Source organism: Engystomops pustulosus, chromosome 4, assembly GCF_040894005.1.
Source record: "Engystomops pustulosus chromosome 4, aEngPut4.maternal, whole genome shotgun sequence".
NCBI lineage: Eukaryota > Metazoa > Chordata > Amphibia > Anura > Leptodactylidae > Engystomops > Engystomops pustulosus.
In genome coordinates, this window is record NC_092414.1 from 196,662,163 (window position 1) to 196,679,937 (window position 17,775).

At 44.6% G+C, this 17,775-nt stretch overlaps 1 protein-coding gene across 5 annotated transcripts in view; it reads right to left on the reverse strand.

Annotated features, from left to right (window-relative positions):
* Window positions 1-17,775, reverse strand: part of RHOBTB2 (Rho related BTB domain containing 2) — a 28,480-nt gene that overhangs the window by 9,304 nt on the left and 1,401 nt on the right. The window contains exon 1 of one of the 5 annotated variants that reach the window (XM_072149323.1): window positions 7,031-7,049. The exons of 1 other annotated variant lie outside the window; for it this stretch is intronic. Coding sequence is in view for 3 of the 4 variants with exons in the window: in XM_072149318.1 (XP_072005419.1) it covers window positions 3,737-3,900 (164 nt within the window). In the remaining variant the exon portion in view is untranslated. Of the gene's footprint in view, window positions 1-1,448; window positions 1,869-2,958; window positions 3,039-3,736; window positions 3,916-7,030; window positions 7,050-17,775 lie in introns of those variants that run through there. 3 more of the 5 variants (XM_072149318.1, XM_072149319.1, XM_072149321.1) reach the window with 3 other exon arrangements.

A 17,775-nucleotide genomic window follows, 5' to 3' on the forward strand; every position in this document is an offset into this window, starting at 1 on the left:
AGAACATTTGAGGGCCCCAGTGACCCACAGCGTGAGAGAGTCCGCCCATATACCGGCTACAGGAACAGACCAAAATCTCCAGCTGCTTTTAACCTTTGCAATGCAAAGCATGAAAATCCGCAGCAGTAGTCCTGCTACTGGATATAACCCTGCAGGGCCGGTCACTATGTGCAGGAGGTTATTGTAGCCGCATATACTGGTTGGCTGATATCTTATGCACTTTGAAGCCACTTTACATCTCAGGTGTGTGCACGCAACTGAATTTACAGGAATGATTTTTGTGGCTATGCATAAGGACTGTCAGGGGAACCCATACACATAGGACATCTGGAATACAAAACAGTCAGAATGTATATGTGGGGACCTTCGGCTGCGTTCACATTGCGAAGATTTGCCCATTTATATTGCATTTTGGAAGCGCAAATGTTGACAATGCATTAGGAAAATCACCTGTCCACCGATGTTTTATGGCATGTGTAAACGCAGCTGTAGGGTCTCCGACTAGTGTGTGATTATCCCATCATATCTGCATATTTACAGCAGGTTCAAACTAGAGACTCCCCCTCCAAAAAATTTTAGTGCAGATAATTTTTCTAATGGTTTTGGTACCCAGCAGTCCAATTTACAGGTCAGACTTGGATAACATGTAGCTTATGAGTATCATGTACAAGTCTCTGAATGCAATACACACTCCTATACATCTATTGCATATGCAGGGTTAGCAGAGCTGATTTGGTGATATGAAGCAGATGCGAAGGGGCTGTGTGGGCCAGATGAAGCAGAGCTGAGCAGTTCATGGGTTGCGGAGATGAATTTGTTAAGATCACCAGGATTGCAGGGGCCCAAAGCCTTCTCTGCTTCACGTGACCAGTACTGTAGGGGCACACAGTTCCTCTAAGCATATGACAATGTCCAATCGTTATAGGACTGCAGGTAAATCTACTGTATGGCGCCAATACAAGTACAATGGCCAATTGATCTCACCACCTCTGCTATACAAAACAATAGTGTATTATACGAAACACTAAACCCTTACGCAGGGGGTCGGATTTAAGAGTCACATAATTTCAGGCTCAGCGTTCAGAAGAATGAAAACTACTGAGGCAAGTGAGAAAAGCAGGTCATAGTCCGCAAGCAGAATACCGTGTCCCCGGGGCACTGAGCCTGGTTAAAATATAATAAGTTCTCTCGCCCCATTTAGATTACGCCGAGAATCAGGTCACATTCTTACGACTAAGGATCAAAGGATCAAAGTTTCGAAAGGAAAGAAAACACATAGCGCCAACGCAGAAGGATAATCGCCTGACAACAAACAGGGGGACACAATTATAATAATGGCACCCCAAATTAATAATAAAGCATGCAACATAAATGAGAAGACCCCATATAACCCCAGACGTCACAGACACACATAGCATATACTACACCCAGTAAGGTTTGTCCCATACATGGCAGCCATCTTGTCACCCGCGCATCCTCTCCGTAGATCGGAAATCGACAGGCCGAGGGTATAGGTCTATGTGCCCAGCTATGAATACATGTATGTGCTGCTGGTATATGTATCTATCCCCATCCATGAGTGCCCGCTTTCATCTAGGTTGGCACCGGGCACACATGCCCAAGGAATATCGCTGCAGATGTTTATCTATGCGAATGCCACCCTCTAAAAATAGATGTGTCCTTGCAGATCTAATAATAGATCTTGTGCCCATTAGTGAATGGGCTGGCACCGTATACCTACGACCGTGCCCTGCTATGTCACATTATAAATGTGTGCCAGTGTCTGCCTCCGTGTCCATCGCCCTGTGTCATTACGAGAGCGTCTCTGGATGTGATGGGCGCAGGTTGCGATTCCTCATTTGCAGTGAAGGAGGTGTGTGTATATATCTATGCGAATATGTGTTTCCAATGAAGGGGAGGAATTCAATTTTAACTGGAAGGGAAAGTCTTGAGCGCCACCTGCAGGCACCATTGTGTAACAGAGATCACGGAGAATCCAGATGCAGCTGCTGCAGACTATCAGCGCGTTCTGCATCTAATGTGCTGACAGATATGGAAAGGAAGGAGGACACTGAGAACCGGAGCTGCGATTACATCTAGGAGTCTGGATACGCTATTGTATTTCGTAAGTGCATTTGTGGTAAACACAGGGATACACAGAGGAGAACAGATTGCCAAGGATTAGAGAGATGCCAGGTCTCCTTATTGTACCAGGAGGACACAGTCTGCAGCCTTAAGGCTATAAGACGTCTCCAAGATGCTGATCATTTTGGTTGCGTTGCTAACGGCAACGAGATTTTCGGTCACAGATCACAAGTGACTTTAAGGGGGAGATTTATCACAAGTCTCAGAGCAGAACTATTCTAGTTGTCCATATCAACCAATCAAAGCTCAGCTTTCATCTCCCCACAGCTGTTTATAAAATTAAAGCTGAGCTCTGATTGGTTTCCATGGGCAACTAGAACAGTTGTAGCTCCCAAACTTGATAATTCTCCCTGATAAAGCCGGAGGCACACGGCGCTATGAATCCGGTTTTTGGGCCGCTTTTAAGCAGTCCGTTAAAAAATGCATGCGTTTTTTTTACCAGTTTTACCAATTATCTTAATTAAAACAGGGCAAAAACTGATGCGGTTTTTAATGGACTGCTTAAAAACGGCCCAAAAAAAGGTTCAAAATGGCACGTGTGCCGCAGGCCTAGAAGTCAACATCTGGGACAACAAATTGTTATAAAGAACGCTGCAAAACATTCATATGGTAACAGCATTGTAATTCGGCAAATCTCTTCTCAGCTGTTGTGTTTCAAAACGCAACGTAAACGCCTTGTGTGAATGCAAATGACTTTTCCACAAAAAAAAAAAAAAAGAGCAGGTGTAGATCATAATGGCTTGGGGCAAATTATTGAAAGAAGGTGCTGCCCCTGGTTTGGGCATCAAAAAAAAAATGAACGTGTGGACGCACCCTTTAGTGTGTGCCACATTCAGTATTTGATGCAGTTTTTGAAGCCAATAGAAGGTGTGGATCATAATTGGTGATAAGAAGTCATTGAGGTGCTACTCCTCTCCCGGTATGGACATCAAAATCTTCATCTGAAAAACAAACGTGTTTGGCACACCCAAAGATACAGTCACAGCTAATGGATTAAAGATTGTTCATAAAGATCTACAAAAACCTATGGGTGCTTCCATATAGCATTTGAAAGATACCAAAGGTATAGAAGTCTATGGGCTGCATTATGGATGTCAGCAGGGCCGCCATCAGGGGAGGTTTAGCGTGCCGGTGATCAGGGGGCCCCCTGAGGAGGAGAAGGGGCCCCAAGTCACAGAAAACCCAGGTTCAGGTAACTCCCTGTGCACACAGGGCTGGATTATCACTCTGTAGGGGGGGGGGGGGGCACAAAATGTACCCTGGATGTCAGTGGTTATATCTATGCAATAATTATAAGTACAGACAGATCAGTGCAGATTTCCGTCACTTGGATCTTGGTGATGGAAAGCTCTAACTTTTCCAGAAGACAATGGAGGAGACATTGCAATCTTCATTGTCTTACGTGCTGCATATACAGTTTTGCCATCACACTATATACTCCTCCTATACGCTGTTATCAGATATCTAGTATTCAGGAGCTGATATTTTCTACTGGGGGATACAAAGCTTCCAAATAACAACCCAAATCTGGAGCCCTGCTCATGTATCACACATAACAACCCTTGCCCTGCCTGCACCCCCTATCACTTACACATCCATGCTGCTTTTCGTCATCCTGTTTGGACGCTGAGGATTCATGGTGCGGACGCTGCGCTCCTGCTGCCTGGCTGTGTGGCTCTGGACTCTCCTCCTCCAGATATAATCACAGTCCTGGGTGCCTGGGTGTTCCCTTAATAATCTCCTAATTAGGCTCATGTCGTGCAGCTTGTGTTACCAGGTTCAAACGTCAAGCACAACACAATGGGGGTCATTTACTAAGGGCCCGATTCGCGTTTTCCCGACGTGTTACCCGAATATTTACGATTTGCGCCGCTTGTACATGAATTGCCCCGGGTTTTTGGCGCACGCGATCGGATTGTGGCGCATCGGGGCCGGCATGCGTGCGACAGAAATCGGGGGGGCGTGGCCGAACGAAAACCCGACGTATTCGGAAAAACCGCCGCATTTAAAAACCGAAAATGTGTCGCTTGGGGAGCGCTCACCTTCACCTTCTATGGGATGGTGCATTCCGGGGCGTTAAGATTATTTTCGGCGCTGCAGCGCCACCTGGTGGACGGCGGAGGAACTACCATCTTAAATCCCAGCCGGACCCGAATCCTGTGCAGAGAACGCGCCGCTGGATCGCGAATGGGCCGGGTAAGTAAATGTGCCCCAATGTACCAGACGCGGTGCTCGGCCATCCCCAGGGCGGATTTTATCGAAGCAAAATCTGTCCCAAACTTCTACTGGCAGAATAGGCCACGGTCACACGATCCGCTAGGCGTCCTTTCATAACGCGACGCTAGCGCACAGGGGGAGGTCCTCGGCCCGAACGCACATGCGTTAACAGGGAAACGCATGCGATTGATAAGCCGATCACATGTGTTTCCCTGCGTTGGGGCCGAGGACCGCCCCCTGTGCGCTAGCGGCGCGTTATGAATGGACGCCTAGCGGATCGTGTGACCGCGGCCATAAGGCGCTTGCAAACGCAGACAAAGTCGCGCCCACCGGGGCGGGCCTCGGCCCGATCGCATCGGCGATTAACGCAAAACACCGGCGGCTCGTTCCCGATCGCAGGCGTTTCCATAGAAATGCCAATGCGATCGGGCCGAGGCCCGCCCCAGTGTCTGTCTGTGTTTGCGTTTGCAAGCGCAAACAAAGGGCCACGTGTGGTGCCGGCCTAATGGTGATGCCACACATGGCGTTTTGAACCTGTGGGTGAAGACACACATGGCGTTTTTGGGCCGTTTTTACTAAGTGCGTTTTCAGATTGTTAAAAACGCATGCGTTAAAAAACGCATCCGTTTTTTAAAAATGCATGCGTTTTTGTCCGTTTTTCATTGCGCAATTTCGGAAAAACTGACAAAAAAAGCATGCGTTTTCAAAAAACGCATGCGTTTTAAAAAAAACGGATGCGGTTTTTAACGCATGCGTTTTTAACGATCTGAAAACGCACTTAGTAAAAACGGCCCAAAAACGCCATGTGTGTCTTCACCCTGTCAAAAACGAATGCGTTTTTAATGGACTGCTTGAAAACGGGCTCAAAACGCCATGTGTGGCATCACCCTCAGGACGCGTTCACATGTTGCGTTTTGGTCGCGTTTTCATTGCGTTTGAAGCGCATATACAACAGCTGATGAGAGGTGATTTGCCTAATTACATTACCGTTTACGTTTGCCTAATTACATTATCGTTTACGTTTGCCTAATTACATTACCGTTTACGTTTTGTAAACGGAAATGTTAACAGTAGTGTAATTAGGCAAATCACCCCTCCTCAAAATGCATAGGGTGGTGACACACGTGGCGTTTTTAGGACGTTTTTGGCCGCGGTCACACATACCGCTAGGCGTCCGTTCATAACACGACGGTAGCGCACAGGGAGCGGTCCTCGGCCCGAACGCACATGCGTTTCCACATGCGGCTGTGCGCATGTGCGTTCAGGCCGAGGACCTCCCCCTGTGCGCTAGCGTCGCGTTATGAACGGACGCCTAGCGGTACGTCTGACTGGCTTTAGTTAGTGCGTTTTCACATTGTAAAAAACGCACATGTTTTCAAAGAACGCGTGCAGTTTTTTTCGATTTGAAAACGCACTACTAAAAACGGCCAAAAAGCACATATATTTCATGGGAAAAAGCATTTGCATTTTGGTCAAACCCTCTCCCACTTGCGTTTTGGATACAGTTTTGGATTTGTTTAAAAACTAAACAAAAACGCCACGTGGGAAACCGCCCTCAGGGTGATGTCACACATGGCGTTTTTGGTCCGTTTTTAAACATCCGTTTTCATTCCGTTTTTGGCAGTTTACCATGCGTTTGGCTGCTTACAACCTGTTATCTATTAAATAATTGGGAAAAATGGACTAAAAACGGACCAAAAACGCCATGTGTGGCATCACCCTCAGGCCGGTGACACATCTGGCGTTTTTTTTTTCGCAGTTTTTCATTGCGGTTCCGCATCCTTTACATATTGTTTTTTTCTGTGGGTTTTAGGCCGCGGTCACACGTACCGCTAGGCATCCGTCATAACGCGACGCTAGTGCACAGGGGGAGGTCCTCGGCCCAAACGCACGTGCGTTTCCAGGGAAACGCGTGCGATTGATAAGCGGTACTTGTGACTGCGGCCTTAGGTTAAAGTGTCTTTGAGGTACGTTTTGATTCCGCTTTTCAAAAAGGTTGCGTTTTTGAAAACGCATGCGTTTGTGGTCTGCGTTTTGTCATTACATGCACGAACAGTAGGAGAAGATGACCGCGTTTTTACAAATTCCAAGAGCCCAAGGGCACGTTCACACATTGCGTTATTGCGTTTACGTTGTGTTTTGAAACGCATCACAACAGCTGAGATGAGTAGATTACCTAAGGGCCCGTTCACACGTTGCGTTTTGGTCGCGTTTTCATTGCGTTTGAAATGCATATACAACAGCTGATGAGAGGTGATTTGCCTAATTACATTACCATTTACGTTTGTAAACCCAATGTTAACGCATGTGTTAACAAAACGCATGCGCTAACGTGTTGTTAACGCATGCGCTAACATCGCGTTTATGATGCGTTTTGTAAACGTAAATGTTAACAGTGATATAATTGGGGAAATCCCCTCTCCTCAGCTGTTGTATATGCGTTTCAAACGCGATGAAAACGCAGGTCAAAACGCAACGTGTGAACGCGCCCTCAATAAACAGCTGTTAACATTTGTAAACAATTTTTTTAACAGTAATGTAATTAGGCAAATCTCAACTCCTCAGCTGTTGTAATGCGTTTCAAAACGCAATGTAAACGCAACGTGTGAACGCGGCCTAAGACAAAGCTTTTAGTGTGTCCAAAACTGCACAATCATGTTCATGTTACCTGGGAAAACAATCATCTGAGCCGCGATCCTGGCAGTGATTTCCTCTGTATAATCCGTACGTGAGGCTTATTGGACTCCATTACATCTAATTACGTTAAATACAGGCTCCCAGAATAAACAGCGCAAGTTACATATTTACGCTCCCGGGTCATGTGCAGCGCCCCGGGGGCGGCCAGGTCACGTCTGATCGCTGTCTGATTTGCATAATCATGGTATGTAAATATAAGCAGGCAGTGCATTGTGGGAGCCGTATTTACTGCACTTAGTTGCTTAGGAACGTGCAGCCGGGAAGGAGAGAGCAGGAGACATGACAAGCGTTATATAACACCGGACGCAGTTCACATGAGGTAAGTCCCCAGGCAGGTTATTGGAATCGACACCAAAAACCATCACAAGTCCTTGACTCGTCCTCTAAGGGTGATGCCACACGTGGCGTTTTGAACCCCATTTTTGGTCCGTTTTTAAGCAGTCCGTTAAAAAACGCATCCCTTTTTGACCAGTTTTAATTAAGATGATTGGTAAAACCTGCCAAAAACGCATGCGTTTTCAAAAAACGCATGCATTTTAAAAAAACGCATACGTTTTGAAACACATCTGGTTTTTAACGGACTGCTTAAAAAGTTATCAAAAACGGGTTCAAAACGCTCCGTGTGCCATCACCCTAAGAAACCTCAGTCCGTTCTTATCATAGATCTCTGGTGACAACAGATAACAACAACCGCATGATGAATAAAATGATCTTTAAAACTTGACAGATTTTGGAATTATTTACCCCAGAAATCTCCCACCCGGACTAGTCTGGACCCCGCAGCAGAGTCCGAACTTATATATTGAAGGTGGACCGACGCTTTGGAACCAACCATGATTTAATTTTTGGTGCGTTTTTTTCGTATCTTGCTGCGTTTTCGTATCTTTGTAAAACGCATCGGTTTTGCATATTGTTTTTTTAAATGGAATTTTGGATAAAGGAAACCTGTCATCAGAAAGTGGCCTAACAAAACTACTACCAGTGTGGTGTCTAGCAGATTTACACTTTACAGATAATGTTTCCTTCATGGCCCAGCATGTATCCATCACTCAGAAAAATAAACTTTGAAGTGAAATGTGAATCGGTAGCATAAAGTCAAGGAGGCGGAGATTATAACACTGAAGTCAAGCTCTCCTGTCCCTGAACACCCCCTCCAGTGACTTCCCTTATGCACCAGACTTCAGTAGATCTGGTTAGTGATGTATCTGGATGCGGGACCATCAGTTCCAGTGAACGGGGCATTCTAGGACAGAGAGAGCTTGACTTCAGTGTTAAACTCTCCGCCTCCTTGACTTTATACAACAAATTTACACTCACTTCACAGTTGGTTTTCTGGATGATGCCACCACACCAGCCCATGAAAGAAACACAATCTGGAATGTGTGTCAGCAGCTTGACAACATACTGCTAGTGGTTTATTAGGTATATTTCTGCTGTCAGGTTCCCTTTAACTTTTCGTTTTTTTCTGTGAAACCGCATGCACTTGGGGTTTGCGTTTCGAAACACATGCGATTACACGCACAAACATCAGGGAGGACAATATCGCGGCGGTTTTACAAATTTCAGCTGCATGCAATCAACGCACATCAAGCGTTGCGTTTTCAATTTAAAAACGTGACATGGGTCACTGGACTAAGAGTGAAACACGTCGATGTTCATGCTGGTGTTTTTTTCGTTGTGATGTGTTTTCTGGATATCGAGGAAAGCTGGACTAAAGAATTTTATCTCGTATGTTGGTGATTGATGGATCATCTCTTCATTTTGATATAAATTGAATGGACCTTGTAGGGGAAGGCAAATCGTGGATCATCTCCTATTTATGTATACAGGCGGTCCCCTACTTAAGAACACCCGACTTACAGACGACCCCTAGTTACAAACGGACCTCTGGATGTTGGTAATTTCCTGTACTTTAGTCCTAGGCTACAATAATCAGCTATAACAGTTATCACAGGTGTCTGTAGTGAAGCTTTATTTTTAATCCTGGTTCTTATGACAAACCAACATTTTTAAAATCCAATTGTCACAGAGACCCAAAAAATAATTGTCTGGGGGTTACAATCATAAAATATACAGTTCCGACTTACATACAAATTCAACTTAAGAACAAACCTACAGAACCTATATTGTATGTAACCCGGGGACTGCCTGTATAAGTCTGGACTCTGGAACAGCTCATCATTAAGTGTTGATGCAGAATGTGACATATTAGGCCGGTGCCACACTTACCGCTTCGTCTGCGTTTGAAAACGCGAACGCAGACAAAGTCACGCCTACCGGGTGTGGGCCGCGGCCCGATCGCATCCACGTTTCTATGGAAACGCCTGCGATCAGGAATGAGCCGCCGGTGTTTTGCATTAAATTAACCCAAAACAACGGCGGCTCTTTCCCAAACGCAGGCGTTTCCCCCTCGGTGGGTGCGGCTTTGTCTGCGTTTGCGGTTTCAAACGCAGACAAAGCGGTACGTGTGGCACCAGCTTTAGCCCCTCAGATGTCACTAATAAAGGTGACATCTAAGGGCTTAGCAATGGAGTTTTTCAAAGGGGGCAAAGGTTTGCCCATCACAGTAAGCATTATCATCAGTTTGCCATTGGCCATCCGGGCTGCCATTGGCATTGGCTTCATAAGGCGAAAGCTGACAAATTTAAAACCGTATTCATGAAAGGGTTTAGAAGTAAAAAAAAAATGTTGGGAAACTGAAAGTGTAGGAAAAATACCGGGACAAACCACAAAAAAAATCTACGGTCGACAATAAAAAGGTTATAAAGCCAATAATAAATGTCCCCCAATAAGTTGATACTTCCTGTTCCCTAACATGCAGCTAATTCCCATTCCTAATTGTGTCATCTTTCCTACACAAAATTACAATTTATCATAAAAAAATGAATTCATGGCAGTACAAAGTACACTTTATCCTGAAAAAAACAAGCCCTCATACAGATCTGTCAACAATCCAGAAAAATACATTAATACATTTTCGCCCACATTCACTAAGGACCGTGCAACAGTTTTCGGATGGACTTTAGTACGTTCTCTTCAGTGCAAACTGCTTGTACAGGTATTTAAAGGAACCTACCATGAGGAATCTACTATCAGTAGTAGATCTGATGGTAGATTCCTCCTCCCTGCCTCTGCCCTAATCTGTCATGTAATAATCCTGGGACTATATATGTATGTATGCTAAATATGCAGTGTCCCTGCTGTATGCACAGGCAGGAATGTCATGCTATGGCTTGCAGTACCACTTCCTGCCACATTGCTATATGCAAATTATTCCAGGTTACCATTACAATGGCGCCACCTGCTGTCAGATCAGTTACAAATTTGCCTGCTACACAGCAGCCCTCGGATACAGACTTGAGTACATAGTCCCATATGTGCCAGCTACAATGCCCCTATTAATTCCCACTACATGGGTGGGGGGTCACATTAATGGGACTCCCATCCATCGCTAGAACAGTCAGTGATTAGATTTGGGTTTCCTCTGGTCCTCCGGTTTCCTCCCACACTCCAAAACATACAGGTAGGATGATTAGCTTGTGAGCCCCATTGGGGACAGGGACTGATCTGACAAGCTCTGTGTAATCTGTGTGCGCCATGTAAATAAAGAAATTATTATTATTATTAACTACTATCAGCAGGGGAGAAGATAAGTTGTGGATAGATGGAGGTCCGACATAAGGGACTTCCACCAATCATGGTTTGTAGGTTTGTACTCAAGTTGTATTTGTATGCAAGTCTGAACTGGTACAATTAATAATTGTAACTGGAACTAAATTGGACAATTGGATTTTCTAAATTTTGTGCTGTCATGGGGAAAATGATTATCAATGAAACCTCATTACAGAAACCTTACAGATGATCATTGTAGCCTGGGACTATAGTAACATCCAGAGAGCTTCACCAGAGGTCACAGAGGTCCGTCTGTCTGTAAGTCAGGTGTCCTTAAAGTGCATCTACCACCAGGATGAAGAACTTTATGCAAATGAGACTTTAGGACTCCTGGCTCCATAGGTGTTGATGAAGCCTGGAGCCCCTCAGGCTCATTTGCATACAGTCTATCAACCCGGTGGTAGATGTCCTTTAAGTAGGGGAGCGCCTGCACAGCGTTTGGAGGACCTGTAATAATAATAATTCTTTTATTTATATAGATTACGCAGCGCTGCACAAAGCATGACAAATCGGTCCCTGTCCCAATGGGGCTCACAATCTAAACAGCCTACCAGTATGTTTTGGAGTGTGGGAGGAAACCGGAGGACCTGGAGAAAACCCAAACAAACACAGAGAGAACATACAAACTGTTTTGCCGGTGTTGACCTGGGTGGGATTAGAACCCAGGACTCCAGCGCTGCAAGGCAGAAGTGCTACTCACTCAGCCACCGTGCCGCCCATACTCTGGAGCACCTGTACAGCGTTTGGCTATGTAGGTGGAGCAGGATCTCAACTATGGCTCAATTCAGATAAGGATACATTTCCCTCTGTGTATTCAGGATAATAATACTACAGCTCGTTACCATTCCCCTGAATTAGTCTGACCTGATATAGTCTGTAGTATAGTGAGTGATAGTTTGTGGGTGAGGGGAGTGCAGCGTTGCTTAGGACATTCCCCAATAGTGTTGTGCACTTTCACCACTTTCATCACACCCTTACTCCTCCTCGCTGTTGCTCCCAGGTTTCTTCTCCTGTTACGTGTCTCTTATACTAGGAGACGTGAGGACCGCGCACCCTTATCCTGATCCATCCAGAATTCGCCATTCCTGTCCTGAGGAGTAAAGCCGTAAATGCTCGGAGATTTCTCTATATGGGGCAGTGACACACGTCTCCTGTGTGATCACTCCGGTGCTGACAGATGTGGATGTGAAGGGGTTACACGTCATGTCTCAGTCTATTCTTATCACTGGTGGGAAGGTACATTTAGGACATAACTAGGGTTCTGCAGAAATTCTGATGGAAATTCTAAGGCTGCAGTGTCTTTATTTAATATCAATAAACATACAACATTATTTTCATCGAATAAAAATTCCTAGAATTAAAAATGAACAGAATGAAGCAATAAAATGAAAAAAAAAAGTGGGTGAGAAATGCTGTCTAAAAATTCATCTGGGGTCTTGGATCGCTCTCTATCCCTGCAGTACCACCAAGACTCGGAGGATGATGAGTCTGTGCAGGTACTGTCCAATTTCTTTTATTAGGACTTCCGTGGTCCCGCCCCAGTAGGAACACAATCTGATGTCCATGCCAAGCGAATAAAGAGGGGTATCTGTTGGAAATAGGCGGACTGTGCTGTCATCTCACCAGGCTGTGAGCTCTGTGACGGACTGCGAGGGAGTCTGCTGCACGGAAAAGTCACATGTTCTTTTTTGAAATGCATCCAAACCGAAGCCCAACCCCTGGGACTACACTGAGCATTGTGTCAGGATGCAAGGTAAGTTATAGCACACACTTATATTGTAATGGAAATACTTAGAGAAAGCAGAAAGACATATTTGCACTGCAGCTTTTATGGGCTAATGCAACCTGTCTTTAGTGAAAATAGGTCCCTGGTGACAGGTTCCCTTTAATTATTCCTGCCCCATGTAGGGGATGCAGCAAGGACATGGAAGGAGCTGCTCTTGTTCAATGAGGCAGATGAGGAAGTGGAGGAACCAAAACCAGGCACACCACCCGTCCCCAATGATAATAATGGAGGGGGCATCATACTGGGGGGAGGTCAGACTTCAGCAGGGACTGGGAGGCTGCTAAGAGCTGATGGAAAGATGGAGATAAATACTGGGTTATCCTACTGGAAGAGGCTACAAAAGACTTGAGATTGGTGGACAGATTCACCTTGCAGCAGGACAACAACCCCAAACATAGATCTACAGCTACAACGTAAGTGATTACATCCCAGAATATTCATAAATGAATAATGTCCAGGCACAGTCCACACCTAAACCCCTTCTTCCCAGAAGATTCCAGCCTCTAGATGCGCAAATTTTGGAAGGACTTCCCCAACAGTCTGACAGCGACAGGGATGTCCTATAAAGTATGGATGAGGTAGGCTAAATACATATACCCGCTACCCTTCTGTAAAATCATGTATCATTTTCATTCCACCTTACAAATATTTAGATTCTTTGTTTTGTATGGGGTTATGTGTATGGGGCTGTTATAAATAAATATATAAGTCGGGTGTGTATATAAATTAGCAGCGTGTGGTATTTATAATAATTTGTGGGAGCTGTAAATACAATAAATTATTGGGGGGAATATATGCAGGATGTTTTATGTGGGGAATAGTGTTTTCAGTCATGTTGTGAGGATAATATATTAGGAACATGCTCCATTATACTGTAAGTGACTGTGGTATCTTTAGGGGCGCAGTGTGGAGTTGTGCTGAATTCAGCAGATATGAACCATGGGCGGAAGAAATCATAAAGAAGTCCTCTTCCTGATGGAGCAGATCATCACCTGTATGATACTAGGTGTCACTAATCAGGTGGTGGCGGGTGGGGGGCAGGATTTTAAGTTTTCGCCTCAGGCAGCAGAAATGCTAGAATTGACTCTGCCCCCCCAAGTACAGCAATGGCTACCTGCAGCGAGTCTCATACTCGCTCTCGGTGAGTGACACACTAGATATTGTGCAGACGTCTGGCTGTTTTTCTTCTTCTGCTGATCTTATCAGGAGCAGAAGTGGCTGAGTGACATTCTGTTACCTGCCGCACTCACAACCTGTTCTGTCCGCCTGTCAATAATGACGTCTGCCCCCCGAGGCTCCACTACAAGGTCACTGCACCACATAAACATTACACCGCAGCGCATGGGAAATGGCAGAGTTTACTAAATACCCTCACAAATCACTTTCCCAACTTACACCACGTGTGAGAGATACTTATCACTACAACTCAAGTGTTATCACACAGACACCTCACACTGCAGACATGGCCACCATCACAGTGTACATACACTATAAAAGGCTGTCTGACTGTGTACATACATCACATATTGTCCTGAGTTACATCCTGTGTTATACTCCAGAGCTGCACTCACTATTCTGCTGGTGCAGTCACTGTGTACATACATGACATTACTTATCCTGTACTGATCCTGAGTTACATCCTATATTATACCCCAGAGCTGCACTCACTATTCTGCTGCTGCTGCAGTCACTGTGTACATACATGACATTACTTATCCTGTACTGATCCAGAGTTACATCCTGTATTATACTCCAGAGCTGCACTCACTATTCTGCTGCTGCTGCAGTCACTGTGTACATACATGACATTACTTATCCTGTACTGATCCAGAGTTACATCCTGTAGTATACTCCAGAGCTGCACTCACTATCCTGCTGCTAGTGCAGTCACTGTGTACATACATGACATTACTTATCCTGTACTGATCCTGAGTTACATCCTGTATTATACTCCAGAGCTGCACTCACTATTCTGGTGGTGTAGTCATTGTGTACATACATTACATTACTTATCCTGTACTGATCCTGAGTTACATCCTGTATTATACTCCAGAGCTGCACTCACTATTCTGCTGCTGGTGCAGTCACTGTGTACATACATGACATTACTTATCCTGTACTGATCCTGAGTTAAATCCTGTATTATACTCCAGAGCTGCACTCACTATTCTGCTGGTGGTGTGGTCACTGTGTACATACATGACATTACTTATCCTGTACTGATCCTGAGTTACATCCTGTATTATACCCCAGAGCTGCACTCACTATTCTGCTGCTGGTACAGTCACTGTGTACATACATGACATTACTTATCCTGTACTGATCCTGAGTTACATCCTGTATTATACCCCAGAGCTGCACTCACTATTCTGCTGCAGGTGCAGTCACTGTGTACATACATGACATTACTTATCCTGTACTGATCCTGAGTTACATCCTGTATTATACTCCAGAGCTGCACTCACTATTCTGCTGCTGCTGCAGTCACTGTGTACATACATGACATTACTTATCCTGTACTGATCCTGAGTTACATCCTGTATTATACCCCAGAGCTGCACTCACTATTCTGCTGCTGGTGTAGTCATTGTGTACATACATTACATTACTTATCCTGTACTGATCCTGAGTTACATCCTGCATTATACTCCAGAGCTGCACTCACTATTCTGCTGCTGGTGCAGTCACTGTGTACATACATGACATTACTTATCCTGTACTGATCCTGAGTTACATCATGTATTATACTCCAGAGCTGCACTCACTATTCTGCTGCTGGTGCAGTCACTGTGTACATACATGACACTACTTATCCTGTACTGATCCTGAGTTACATCCTGTATTATACTCCAGAGCTGCACTCACTATTCTGCTCAAAACAAGTAATTAAATATTTCCCAACATTTTTGTTAAGTTATTACTGCTATGCAGACAACCTGCAGTATTTATGGTCATGGGGGCAATCACCCAAACACACGCAACATGGAAAATGGCTAACGCTCTGCCTCAAGGTGACAATTCAAAATGTAACACTTCGCTGCACCTCATGAGTGAAAAATATGTGTTTTGTACATGATGAAAGTTTTCACACATTCCTACCATATCTACTATATCTGCTGGAAAAGAACGGCATGTCCATGACAGCTGCCCTTTACTACAATACCTTATGCCCCATATCTCAATCACTCATCAATTATACAATATCTGAAATATATCATAATAACATGACCCGAACATATGTCCGTGTAGGTGAAGTGTCATAGGCATAGTTATATGCGGCCTTAAAGGGGTTGTCCACTTTCAGCAATTAATTGATATTATTTATGTCATGAAAGGTTATAAAATCTTCCAATATTCTTTATGTATCAATTCTTCATGGTGTTCTAGATCTCTGCTTGCTGTCATTCTATAGGAAGCTTCATTGTTTACTTTTAGATAAACACTGATCCACAGTCATGTGATGTCACACAGGTGCATGGCTCGTTATATCCCTGGTCATGTGATGTCACACAGGTGCACGGCTCATTATGTCCCTGGTCATGTGATGTTACACAGGTGCACGGCTCATTATATTCCTCGTCATGTGATGTTACACAGGTGCACAGCTCATTATATTCCTGGTCATGTGATGTTACACAGGTGCACGGCTCGTTATGAAGTTTCCTCAGCAGAGATCTACAAAACCATGAGGAATTGACACAGAAAGTATATTTTGGAAAATTGTATAGCTTATCAATACACCGACAATGTCAATTAGTTGCTGAAATTGGTCAACCCCTTTTAAGGGTTGAAACAGACGAGCATGAATTATAGACCGTGCTGTCTACTGAGCCCAGTACTCCAAGCATCATAGTGATACACAACACAAGGAGTCTGCTGTTGTTGTGCAGGGGCTCCTTGTATCACACATCACTCTGATGCATGGAGTCATGTCGTCTGTACTGCAGTTTGTTTTGCAGGGACTGACACTAGATGTATATAAATAATGAGATCTGTAATGCAGGAGGATTTATGCCTCCAGGCCTCCAGTTCATCTCACAAATCCGGTAATGGATAATTAGGAGGAGCGGATTATCAGGATATGCTAATATGATGAGTGTCATCCACATGCGGCGGCCATACTACACAAGGCTGTGGCCTCCAGGATGCCAGGCGCATCCCATAATCCTGCGTCCTGTGTGTCCTGGAGCGTCATCACACCATGAAATCACTTGTGCATCACAGGACAATATTACTGATACTTGTGCCCAAATTTAAAGCAAATCTACCATGAAAATCCATCATGATAAACCAGGGACATTACTCATAAATCCAGGCACCGGGATTGTGGTACCTTCTTATATGTGTTATCCATGGCCTCCTTCCTTCTAAAATCAACTTTTAAAATTGGGCACTTAGGGTTGTTTCCAGAACCCCTCCATGCTCTAGCTTCACAGGTTCCTGCACAGTGTAACAGCCTGTGGAACTACAGCCCCGTTCCCTAGGCTCATTAGCATAATTGTAAAAGTTGATTTTAGAAGGCAGGAGGCCATGATAACAAATGTAATTAGATTACCACAGTCACGGTGCCTGGATCTATGAGTAAGTGTCCCTGGTTTATCAGGATGGTAGATTTCCTTTAAGATTTCCCTTACGCTATAGAAATCAATAGGGCTAAAGTGAAATACCAAACCTGTGGACAGGGGCGGCACTTGTCTTAAATTTTGGATGCAGAATAAACTTTTTAATTTCCTTCTTATCCCCATTTCTTGTTACGTGGATGATGTGTCAGTGGGTTTTTGGAACGGACATGCACCATCATCTCAGGGAGCGTGGAAGGGTCCGACAGAGGTACCTCGGACCCTCTGTTCTTGTGATCTCTGACTGAGATCCCCACTGATCAGCAAGTTAGGCCCTGTCCTGTGGATAGGACCTAACTTGTTTGGGGGGGAAAACCCCTTTAACTGGGAAGCCAGAGCAACAATTTTTTTCTGCTACTTTAGCGACACACAAGATAAATATTTTGCTGCAGGGCGCGATAATTTGCTGTATTGTGTCTCAAGTCATAAGTCCTTATCAAATATTGGCCAGTTATCAGACGGGGTATTTACACAACTATATATAATAGAGGACTTCTAGATAAAGGAGACCAGTATAGACTCCAAAGGTATTAGCCGAATCCTGTCAACAGCTACTCCCTATGAACTCCAATGCACATGCATGCCCTGCCATAGTGGCTGCGTGCATGTGCATCGGAAGGAATAGCTGTCGACTGAACA